General features: G+C 39.2%; 1 protein-coding gene across 3 annotated transcripts in view; it reads left to right on the forward strand.

Annotated features, from left to right (window-relative positions):
* Positions 1-340: 340 nt before the first annotated feature.
* LOC125722784 (uncharacterized) overlaps positions 341-13,161 on the forward strand; it is a 154,958-nt gene continuing 142,137 nt past the window's right edge. For all 3 annotated transcript variants that reach the window (XM_048998990.1, XM_048998989.1, XM_048998988.1), the window contains exon 1: positions 341-1,268. In XM_048998990.1, the coding sequence (XP_048854947.1) occupies positions 574-1,248 (675 nt within the window). In that variant the 5' untranslated portion in view covers positions 341-573 and the 3' untranslated portion in view covers positions 1,249-1,268. The remainder of the gene's footprint in view (positions 1,269-13,161) is intronic.

The following is a 13,161-nucleotide window of genomic DNA, read 5'->3' on the forward strand; positions in this document are numbered from 1 at the left end:
ATGTGAACCCTGTAATTATTTATTATAATAATTATAACAATTGTATTTTCTGTATGGTTGAAGAATTTCCAGCTCTTTATTTATTTTATTATCTCTGTTAAGTGCTGGTTAATCTCTCATTTATTTCCCAGAGAGCGAATTGAGAGAGCTGATCGATGGACCAACACCCAACACTGGGAAGCCTGGAACCTGTGGGATGAAGTGATCAACTGGGGAGAAGGTGTGGAGGAGTTCTCACCAGTGACACTCCCCACTGTCCAGGCTGGGGGGGTTAAGGGGGGATTGGGGGGGTCTACCGATTTGGGTAAGGGAGGGGTTAGTAAGGGAGGGGAGAGTGTGGAAAACGATGGACTGCTAGCCAGCACTAGTATTTCATCTCAAAGTCTTCAGAGTAATTACGGCCTTTCATCTGAAGACTGGGAAATTTATAAAACGTGCTACCTTAACAAAAAAAAGAAAGTCAGGAAGGACCGGACAAGCCGGGGGGAAAGTGAGGTAAGGGGGCAGAGTAGTGAGGAATATGTGGAGGTACCAGAGTGGGGAACATTTGAGGGGAAGGCCTCCAGGGTTGTGATGGAGGGGACAGAGGCTGGTATTAGTATGATGGATATGCTAAATGGAGGTGAGGAGAATGTATGTGAGGTGGGAGTGAATGTGGAGGAGGTTAAGGGAGGAGGAGGGAGAAGTACAGGGAATGCTGTGGAGTATGTAGTGTCACAAAGAGGCAGAACTTGGCTAGAACCCATCCAGGAGGAAGAACTTGAGGAAGATGAAGAAACAGATGAGGAGCTTCAGGAAGCAGAAGACACTGATGCTGCCACAGTGGACAATTGGCAGTGCATGGCGGCATATGTAGCCAGAATATGGCTGCAGACTTTACAGGAAGATGGACCTGAGGAAAATGAAGAAGCTGATGTGGTATTCCAGCAGGCAGAAGATGCTGATGCTACCACACTGGTCAGGTTTCAGTGTATGGTGGCATCTGAAGACAGATCACAGCTACTGACTATACCAGAAGAAGGACCTGAGGAAGAGGACGAGACTGAAGTGATGAAGACAGATAAAACAAAAGAAGATGCTGATGCTGCCGAGAAGATCTACAGTGAAGAAGAAGTATCATTCCATGTGAATGCCGAAGATCTTTCTGAAGATGATACTGAGAAGAGCCACAAGAAGAAGAAGAAGAAGATGAAGTGGTGCTTCTTCTGCTGTCCCCTGCCCTTCAGAAGAAGTAGCAAGAGGCAGTAATTATAAGGCTGTGAATTCAGGTTTAGAAATGACTTAAAGCAGTAATATAACTACATTATTGACACCTTCACAATGCACTGTAATGCATCCATAAATATATTATAGACATGCGTATAAATATTGAAGAAAAAAAAGCATAACACATTATAGCCATGTTTATTATGGATTAATGGCCGATATAATGTATTATGAAGATATTTATTGTGTATATATAGATCAGAGCATTCATAATGCATTATCAACATAGCTATAATGTGTTATGCCTTTGTATAAGTATTTACAGCCGTGTTTTTAATACTTTTATAAATGATTTATAAGGCATTAATTAGGTATTTATTTATTTATTTATTAGTTATATGACTGCTTTAAGTAACGTTAAGTAAAGTGTTTATTTTCTTTTTCTTAGAATACCCGTGTTAGAGCCCTGCATTGGGACTGGGATCCCGCGGGACCCAACGGAAAGTGATACTGTTTAAGTGTTAATGTAGCTATAAGATACGATAAGATAAGATATGCTAAGTTAAAATATAAGATAGGCTAAGACGAAATATATTAATATAAGCTAAGTTGAAATATAATAAGATAAGATAGGTTAAGTTATATGATGATAGGCTAAGTTAAAATATAATAAGATAGGTTAAGTTAAGATATGACAAGATAGGCTAAGATAAAATATGATAGGCTAAGTTAACATATGATAAGATAGGCTATGTTAAGATAAGAGATTTGCAATAAAACATATTTACTTTTCAAACTGTGTCTTTGTCATCTCTTCAGTGTTGTGTCTGTCTTTGTTTGATAATTTTGAATTGTTAATTTATATCTGACACTCTCCTAAATGTCAATAAGCAGAGACGGAGGAATGGGAGGAAGGTACAGTTAAGTATAAATGATAAAGTATCAAAATCACAGTGGTGCCTTATTTTGACGCAGAGAAAGTAATTTCAGTGTTACTACCACATATGAGTTAATGGCTGCAAATGTTGGTGTTAGAAGTGCCTGTAAATAACGCGGCGTAAGTTTAACTCCGGTGTGTTTCTGAAAAACGCGCAGCCTTCTGCCTGCTGTCATTCGTCGCACGTGTAGGAGGCTATTCTGGTAAGTAACAGGTAAAGTTGTCATTTAACGTAATGCTAACGTGCATTACCAGTTAGTAAGTGTTTTACTATATCACACACCTTATGTCCTTTATAGTTTTAGTCCGGTGCACTCTGTATCCATGCTAACTAGCTAGCTAATGTTAACATGACGCAGTACAGTCTTCCAGCTTGGGGATTCCCACCCCTGTCCGCGGCCAGTATTCCGCAGGGGGGTTTGCGGAGGTGTTGGTTGCAAATGCAAACGATCCCTTCATGTTCATGCGTTGTGTTCTAATGTGTAAATAAAAGATAACTATCAAATTCAATGTTTATGTCCTATTATACTAGATAAGACTGTAAAATAGTTTGCCCTGCATATGGATGCCATGCAGTCAGAGTATGATCAAGATAGGGTGTGCATGTGGAAAAAAGACAAATGTAACAGTATTTGAGGGATGGAGGGATGAGAAGAGTGGGATGGAGGGAAATGTAAGGAGAAGGAGGTTCCTCGGAGCTCCGAGATGTGTTTGGCTGTAATAAATCTGGAATATAGCTATATGACATAGTTTTTGATAACACCAGCATTTATTTTTTAGGTTTCTCGAGCTCCGTCAAAACAATTAGAACGAGTTCATTATGTAACTGGAACCTCTCTCACATGTAAACACAGTGACACGCTACAGCGTTGGTTTGTTGTCTGAGGCTATGATACTGACCACAAACACATTCTCAAATTTCACTGCAGCAATCACAGCATATGCAGGCAGAAAAATGATCGCAAAAAACATTCAGCATTAGACTCTAAAACCATCTGTAATGTCTGTGTTTATCCAGTGGACCATAAATTAAAATAAGCTTTCCTATTTCAGTTTCTTTTAGATGTTATAAAGTAATAAATAAACAATAATAATAATTAAACCATGTATTACTGACTATCAGACAACTTCAACAAGTTACCACATGGATGCAAAATCAAAGATATTCATTTGCGCCTGGCACTAACCATGTATTCCTTCACAGTACTAAGCCATAGAAAGGGCCCCAATGAAACCCCTGCATTCCTGCATCGCAGATACTCTAATCTCAGCATTTATAAGATTATATTTGTACTACCTGCCAATTTTTATATTAGATGAGACTAAAAATTGAGAAATATCTATATGCAGAAGTAGTTTTTCCTGATAAGAAGGATAATATCAAGACTGTCAGCATTTACAAATCGAATTATGACACATCTGAGTAGCCCAGACTGTCCGGAAAACAAAGCCGTACAGCATATGTGGCTGACTAATGTACATACAGTGTAATAAGCTTATAATCAAATGGATAGAAAAACGCTCAATAATAGACAGGATTCAGAGGGTAAATAAGGTGCATCATGTGGAAGAGAAGTTAGGTGGCGTTGGGGTGCATTGTGAGTTTCATCTGGTAGCTAGAAGGGAACAAACAGGGCTTTGGGGGGGGGGGGGGGGGACTTCTCCGGGGGCTACATCGCTCTACCTTTTTTTTTAAATAATTTATTTTTTAAAAAATCTTTTCTCCTTACACTATAATGGCAGGTTTAGGACTAATACAGTACAGTCATAACCAGTGTCAGGGATTCTATGCATTGCTACACAGAGACAAGTCCAGATATTGAGCCCAAGGCTAAAATTGTGGTTTACTTACAAGTGCACTTTGCTGGGCAGTGGGGGTGTTTGTCCTTCTCTGCTCACATTTTCCCCTCTTATCCTGTCTTCTCCTCCGCAGCCCTTCCTCCTTCTCTCTGTTGCTCCTATATTCCCTCCCCTCCAGTCATCTATGTTCTCCTTTCTCTGCGGTCTCTCCTCTTCTCCCATTCTTCAGTTATACTGCCTTCTCCGCTCTCCCTGAATCCCTCCTGTCCTCTGGTCCTGTCGTCTCTTCTCCAGTCATCCCCTGCTTCTCAGTCATCTCTGCATCTTTTCTCTCATTTGTTTGCTTATTCTTTGATTGTTTGTGTTATTTGTTAACCCACCACCCCATGCTGGATGAGTCTTGATGTTTTTTGTTCTTTTTAAAGTTAGGCTTCTTCCTTTGTTTTTGTGCCATATCTTCTGCCCTCTTCTGGTTGCGGCAGTGCATGACACGGCTGGAAAATAGGGTTTATTACAACACACACATCAAAACCAAAAGGATCAGGATGGATCCAAAATAAACTGCAAATGACCAGGAATGAACTAAATGATGGAATAAAAACAACTAGAGAACTATATACATACATACAGCTATAATGAAGCATCAAAGAACAGAAGCAGAACAGGCACTTAAATACACAGCTAACAAGACACAATGCAGGACAGTGAGAATCATAACCAATAACAAGGACTGAGGGCAACCCAGGAACAGCACTGGTGAAATCAAAGTGACCTTTCAGCCACATGGTCAGCTCTGCATCGCCCTCTGCTGTTTGCATTAGAAGCTGCTTGAAATTCCCACTCTCCTTACCAACACCTCGAAAAGCCACTTAAGTACTTAACTTCAGAAGATTTTTCCTCACTTGCTGCTGCTCTTTCCAGCTCATCTGAAGGTTGAATATTAACAGGATTGATCTTCTGAATCCATGTCATCAGTGCTAATCTGTGGCACTGCCTGTCTTTATGTGCACTGAATTTCCACAGTGCCTTTTCCAGTTTCACATGCCAGTCTTCACAAGAGCTGAATGTGTCTTTCATGCCAGTTTAGACATTTGTGTTACAAATTATTTTGCACAGTAGAAACAAAGAACCCCCCTTAAGATGAGGAGGGGCTGTAAGGGAGCCCAGTGTGATCTTTAAACCATTTCTCCTGAAAGCAGGGTCTCCTGTTTGATAGACGTGACATTTACATTTGGCTGATTTGGTGAAGGTCCAAGCTCCTCCCCCCTCCTCCCTAATACACCTTCATCTTCACCTGCCTGTCTGCTCTCTCTCTCTCTCTCTCTCTCTCTTTCTCTCTCTGCCATTGACTCACACTCAGTCTCCCTGATTAAATGCTGTATCTGAAATACACACCACAGGCCAAACTAAGAAGCATATTAAACTAACATCAGGATCAGGCTGCTGTGACGTCATTATTCACTCTTAACCATCAATATTTGCTCCTTTTCTCACTCCCCTCCATGTCGCCTGCATTTTCTGCCGTCAGCAGCCTCTTGCTGTCTCTCCCTCTTCATCTTTACTCTCAGCACAGCAGAGTTTACATGAAAGCAGTTATCAGTAAACAAGTGGAGAGAGAGGAAGGATGCCGGTTCCATCAAATTGACAGGTCGGGTCAAAAGGTCACTTGTGGGCGGGGCTTGTGTAGGCGGGGTTTGGTTGTGGTGGTACGATGTGACGTCACGGGAGTTGGATTTATTTATTATTTATTTCATTATTTATTTATTAAATTATTTATTTAATTAATTATTTATTTTTAATTATTTATTTTTAATTATTTATTTTAAATTATTATTTATTATTATTATAAATTATTTTTAATGATTTATTTAATTATTATTTTATTTTAAAATTATATTGAGGAGAGTGTTATATTGAGGAGAGTGCTTATGAGTGTGTGTGTGTGTTATTTTAATAAGTTATTATTTTGTCGGGCACAGCCGTGGCTGAGCGGGGGTGGGTTACCTGATGGAGCGTGAGCGTACGGCGTGTCTGGTGTTACGGTACCGCGGTAAGGTCCCGGGCTTTGGAGAATCAGCAAAGGCCTTAGAACCCTGTGTCTGGTGCGGTACTGCGCTAAGGTCCCCGCAGGCTCGGATAATCCTCGGAGAGAGCGATGCCGGAGAGCTGAGAGCCGTGCCGCGGCGCGAGTCTGATGCCGGAGAGCTGAGAGCCGTGCCGCGGCGCGAGTCTGATGCCGGAGAGCTGAGAGCCGTGCCGCTGCGCGAGTCTGTGACAAACTCTGAGAGACTGAGACTCTGGGAGAAAATGATAAAGTTGGAGCAAAGAATGAGAGGAGGAGGAGGTGGAGGGTCTGTCGTCCAATAAAAACGCTTGGCGCTAGTTTTGACAATGTATGTGTGTTTCTTCCTCACGCAGGCGTTTGTATTACATCAGCGTATGGGGCCACACTTTTGAAGGCCGTCTCTAACGACTTGGGCCATACATCAAGTTGGACACCTTGTCTCCCAGTAAATCCTGTTTTTCATACATGACAGTACAGATATGGGTTAACAGAGAAACGATATGACTGCACCTGGTTGATATTGCGGCGAGCGGGGGGGCCTATTCCTCCTAGGGCAGAGGCACAAGTATCTTCGAGGTCTTACCCTTCCTGCCAGCCAAAGAGGTTCATCCAGGCCTTACCCGGTGAGTATATTATTTCTTTTATTCGCGTGATAAAAATGCTAATTAATTTAATTAAATTAAATTAAAAATAACATTCTAATAATAGGTATTCTCTGTTTTTTCTATGTACAAGAGAGAGACTGCGCTGACCGGTCAAGAGAAAATCTACAAGAGACCTGAATCAGCAGTGTTATAAAGCACATAGCCAACGCTAATTAATAAAGAATTTAAGCATAATAGCCCAGACATACCATGGCCTATAGCTGGTAGAAATGGAGCTATCCTACGGCCTACAAGATAAAAGCATATGGCACCAAATTGGAATCAGTAGTCTTTAAAAGAATAAATGGACTAGCAACTGTCTCTGGGGGAGCAGCCCCGGTTAGGTACTATTAAGCAGCATTTAGTGACATGCATCAAAACACATTTTTTAAAACTTTGACAGAATAAAGTCTTAGTTATTTTAATAAATACGTTTTTCAGTAAATGTTTATTCACGCGCATGCGGACAAACACACACCCCGGAGGTCAAACTAAAAAAAAGTTGATACAAACTACAGTTGTATCGGACACGCACACAAAAACACAAAAGAGTTTGCTCAATCAAAAAAACACCAAACATATATAGTTCACGTTTTTTATTAAAATGTATAAGGATTGTTTTGATTTAAATTAATATGAGTGGAATATAAGTCATTTAGGCAACAGGATTTGAGGAAGAACCTAAATAGCAGCTAGAAATGACCGACCAGGCAGGCAGAAGTCTGCTTTTCTTATCTCACAAGTCATGGAAGGGTGGGAGGGGGGCCACATAAGTGTGGGGTAGGAACTGTGGAATCAGGCAGGGGTGTAAGAATTTAGGATATAGTCTTGTTATTTTAAAGAAGGTGTACATGATTATTTAATTATATTTAAAGAAGGTGTACATGATTATTTAATTATATTTAATAGGAACCAGTAAGCTGCATTTAGCACCATGCTGCAAATACACATTAAAAACTTTAAAGAATAAGGTCTTAGTTATTTTAATAAAGACATCCTACAAGGTGCCCACGGCCCCAGCTTATATAATCTACAAGCTTGATCTGAGATGCTTGCTGGAGTACAATGCTAAGTTGACAACGGTAACGGAGCTGCAGACTGTTTGATAGTTAATGAAACATAGTTCAAATTCAACAGTGTCAGCAGTCATCCACTATGCAGGGAGACTACAGATTCACTATAACGACCCCATTTATCTGCTAGAATTATTTAAAAATTGTTTTTGACAGAATAAAGCCTTAGTTATTTTAATAAATATGTTTTTTCAGTAAATGTATATTCATGCTCATGTGCACAAACACACACACACACACACGCACACCGGTGGTCAGGGGCTATAGAGTTTAACTTTAGGTCTGTGAAAGTATAGGACCGCCATGTGTATACAGACCCCAAAACATACTAACTTAGTCGTTCATGAGTCTTATTGTGAAAAACCACACAAAATAGACTTGTAAATTTTAAAGAAAACAACATTAACAGCTTTTGTTAATGTTTAAATGTATAAAAACTTTAGATGTGTTTGTTAAACAGTCAAACAAAAATGTGTTATTTTAAAGTAGTATAAAATATAACCTTAACTTTGGACGCAAGATGAACAACCTACACAGACACAAACACAGACAGACACACACACACACACAGCAAAACCCCAAGCATGCGCACAAGCGCACAACCAAAGGTTGGGAAGTGTGCTTTCCTTATCTCACAAGTCATGGAAGGGTGGGAGGGGGGCCATATAAGTGAGGGGTAGGAACTGTGGAATCAGGCAAGGGTGTAAGAATTTAGGATATAGTCTTGTTATTTTAAAGAAGGTGTACATGATTATTTAATTACATTTAATAGCAACCAGTAAGCTGCATTTACACATTAAATGCAAATACACTTTAAAACTTTAAAGAATGGTAATATAACTTGACCATAGTTTTTAGTTACACAAATATTTTAAGACGTAACATGAACGTTTTTCAAAGTAAGATGTACAAATGTTTTAAAATGTGACATGAAAGTTTTTCAAAGTAAGATGTACAAGTATTTTAAAATGTAACATGAAAGTTTTTCAAAGTAAGATGTACAAATGTTTTAAAATGTAACATTAAAGTTTTTCAAAGTAAGATGTACAACTGTTTTAAGACGTAACATAAAAGTTTTTCAAAGTAAGATGTACAGATGTTTTAAGATGTAAGATGTTTGGGTGTTTTACAAAAACATTTTGTTATATGTTTGCAGCCCAAACGTATTTTTAAAATGTACAAAGTTTTATGCATTCATTTTGTGAATTAGTTTTGAAATCTAATATGAACATGGCTTTTATTTTACAAAAGCAAAGTTGTAAAAAGTTTGTAGGGATTTTATCAAAGGAGATTTTGTTAATGTAATATGAAGTTTTTTTATTTTCAAAGTTGCACAAGTGTTTTAAAATGTATCATGTATACGTGTGTTTTATTTTTCAAGCTTGTGTACATTTATCAAATGAGTTTTTAAAATGTACCATGACCGGGTGTTTTATTATTCAAAATAAAAGTTGTGCATATGTTTTGTTATATGTATGTAGCACGGTTGTGTTTTTAAAATGTACTAATTTTGTGGGGTGGTGGGAATAAACCGTATTTAAAGGGGGTACCTCTCATGGAATCTACCAATCTTTAACAGCTGATGAACCCTGAGCCACACGGGGACCGGGAGTTTTAACCGTGAGACTCGACACCTAGGCATTAGATCCTTATGTCAGCAATGCTCCCCATGCATGTACCCAGTGTAGGGTCAGGTCCAGAGAAAGCTGTAACTACGAGTGCAGCTGATTAATAGCATTTAATTTATAACAGTAGGAGCTAGTAAACTACATTTAGCAGTCGCATTAAAACACGTTAAAGACTTTAAAGAATAAAGGCTTAGTTATTTTTTAATAAAGATGGCTTTTCAGTAAATGTTGACTTCCCTACAAGGTGACCCCCAAGGCCTATGCTTATAGCATCCGGGTGCATGATTTGAGATGCTTACTGAGGATGCCATGTTAACACCGGTAACTGAGCTGCACCATCTGTCACACTTAATGAAACTTAGTCCTAATTCAACAGAACCAGTCGTCATCCACTTTGCAGTGAGATTTCTGAGCGAAAAGTGAGCGAAGTTTCATTTTCTTACTTTACCACCTATCGGTTAGTAAGGGAAATGGAGGCGGTAATATGTCGGACACGTCAATGGCACTGAGCGCGAGGGAGTGTGCGGTGTGGCGCGAGCTGCTAGCTGATGTAACGCTGCGAACAGTGGGGCTCTTACGTTTTTAAGATGCGGCTAACTATCCCCGAGACACTTTAGCCAGGTCCGTGTACATTTGCTCTTAATGCTGCTGTCAACGCCAGGAGGGAGCTGGCTAGCAATAACATCTTTAGCTGGTCTTAAAGCTTGCTGTATTTTTCATTCAGTAAATACACGGTTTAGAAGAAAACCTAATCGACATTTAAATAAATAAAAAATAAACGTACAAAACTATTGAAATCCACAAGAAGCATGTGCATATTTTTCTGGTTTGCATGTTATGTGTGGTTGTCTAAGCACCGTCTGCCTAGTGTTTGATAGGTGATGGAGAAGCATACGGTCGTAAACTGCATGCGCTTATGCCAACAGGTGTTTAACATACAAACATAGACGCTTTTCTTTAACGTAAAACATTTAAAGGCTCATTCTGTTTTGTCGACATTCTTTAATTTTATTCAAGTAGCCTCTAATCACCTTACACTTGTTCTATTTTACTGTAGAGTATTTTAAAACAATGTCACTGAAATGTCACCACATGTCAAAGCTAACAAGGTAACATGATTGTATCAGCGGAACAAAAAGCCGTCGCCTGGATATGTATTGTATTGTATTGTATGTATTGTATTGCTCATGTATCATGTATTGCTCAGCAAATCGACAGCATTTTGAAATCTATTTGTATTTAGACAAATATATTGGGAATGAAGCGTCGCGTTTTAAGAGGCAGACATTGAGGCCGAATTTAAGTTGGTCACAAATGTATTTTTCTTCTGCAGCTAGAAGCGTCGTCTGAGCCTGATTTTAACTGGCATGTCGGTGTGGGATTCTTATAGTAGAAGTTATGTGAATTGCGGTACTCTGAAATTAAGTGATATGTGTATTAGAATCGTGAAGTGTCATCTTCCTTTTGTTTTAGCTTCCCCCTAGGCATTTTTATGAACTGTATTGCAATATCAGACAGTGTGTCATGAATTTCTGAAGGCATGTTATATATGACCGTTCCTTGGATACGTCTCTTGTACAGTAGTTGCAGTTTGTCAGGACAAGACTGTTTGCCTAATGTGACATGGTGAACAAGTCCTGTGATTAAAGCATGTCTGCTGCTTAAAACATTGTGTTGTATGATGAAGGTTTCTTGCCGGTACATGTTGAATTACATTAGAATATTCAAGTATTATTTTTTAAATCATTTAATGAAATAGGTATTTATCTCATTATTGATGATGCCTGTGGTCCACCTGTATGACAAGTAACCTGTCCCGGACAGAGGTTTCTTCAAGGCCTGTTGTAGGAACCCCATGGTGTAGCATTATGAGAAAGTATACAGGGAGTAGTACAAATGAGCAGTCGCCCTGCCCCTCTTTTACTCATTTTGGATGCTTAAATTACTAAATTGTGTCTTTAATGCTATTCTGTATGATTCTATGGTCTGAGTGAGTCTCCAGTACTACATGAATGGTAAACTTAAAAACTCTACTTCTCTTAGCTTAATAATATTTTCTTTCTTGAGTTGAATTAGTTTGTGTCTAATTTTCATTTTATTGATTTTCTGCACACTTGGATTATTTATTTGCCCCCCCTTGTCTTAAAGGCTAGAGGGGGTCTGTGCTTGTGACCTGGCAATTATTTTCGGTGTTTGTCACTAAACTTGCAATATAAAATTTGAAGACAGGTCTGTGACCTGTGCTTGCAACAAAAAACGTCTAAGTGGTAGTAGGCAAAGCACAGCACTGCCTATACTTTCTGAAAAGGCTAATCTTTTATGGCACAGACAGGAAAAGGTGATGATCCACTAGCAGCTCCAAGACGAAAATGGGGTTTATTAAAGAAAAACAGAGCACCCTGGGGTAAAATACTAAACAAAAAGGCCGTGAGGGGTCCGAAACTAGCTGGGAGAAATAAGATTGAACTAAAGAAATCATTAAGTAACACAACTAAGGAACTAGGCTAAACAGAGAGCAGGACTAAAAAACCAAGCACACAGTTCACAACTAACACTGACCACAGACAGACGGACGGACAAACGAATGCATGTGCCACACACACACACACACACACACACACACACACACACACACACACACACACACACACACACACACACACACACACACACACACACACGCACACCGGTGGTCAGGGGCTTTAGAGTTTAACTTTAGGTCTGTGAAAGTATAGGACCGCGATGTGTATACAGACCCCAAAACATACTAACTTAGTCGTTCATGAGTCTTATTGTGAAAAACCACACAAAATAGACTTGTAAATTTTAAAGAAAACACATGTGTGTGTGTGTGTGTGTGTGTGTGTGGCACATGCATTCGTTTGTCCGTCCGTCTGTCTGTGGTCAGTGTTAGTTGTGAACTGTGTGCTTGGTTTTTTAGTCCTGCTCTCTGTTTAGCCTAGTTCCTTAGTTGTGTTACTTAATGATTTCTTTAGTTCAATCTTATTTCTCCCAGCTAGTTTCGGACCCCTCACGGCCTTTTTGTTTAGTATTTTACCCCAGGGTGCTCTGTTTTTCTTTAATAAACCCCATTTTCGTCTTGGAGCTGCTAGTGGATCATCACCTTTTCCTGTCTGTGCCATAAAAGATTAGCCTTTTCAGAAAGTATAGGCAGTGCTGTGCTTTGCCTACTACCACTTAGACGTTTTTTGTTGCAAGCACAGGTCACAGACCTGTCTTCAAATTTTATATTGCAAGTTTAGTGACAAACACCGAAAATAATTGCCAGGTCACAAGCACAGACCCCCTCTAGCCTTTAAGACAAGGGGGGGCAAATAAATAATCCAAGTGTGCAGAAAATCAATAAAATGAAAATTAGACACAAACTAATTCAACTCAAGAAAGAAAATATTATTAAGCTAAGAGAAGTAGAGTTTTTAAGTTTACCATTCATGTAGTACTGGAGACTCACTCAGACCATAGAATCATACAGAATAGCATTAAAGACACAATTTAGTAATTTAAGCATCCAAAATGAGTAAAAGAGGGGCAGGGCGACTGCTCATTTGTACTACTCCCTGTATACTTTCTCATAATGCTACACCATGGGGTTCCTACAACAGGCCTTGAAGAAACCTCTGTCCGGGACAGGTTACTTGTCATACAGGTGGACCACAGGCATCATCAATAATGAGATAAATACCTATTTCATTAAATGATTTAAAAAATAATACTTGAATATTCTAATGTAATTCAACATGTACCGGCAAGAAACCTTCATCATACAACACAATGTTTTAAGCAGCAG

Source organism: Brienomyrus brachyistius, unplaced genomic scaffold, assembly GCF_023856365.1.
Source record: "Brienomyrus brachyistius isolate T26 unplaced genomic scaffold, BBRACH_0.4 scaffold42, whole genome shotgun sequence".
In the NCBI taxonomy this organism is placed as follows: domain Eukaryota; kingdom Metazoa; phylum Chordata; class Actinopteri; order Osteoglossiformes; family Mormyridae; genus Brienomyrus; species Brienomyrus brachyistius.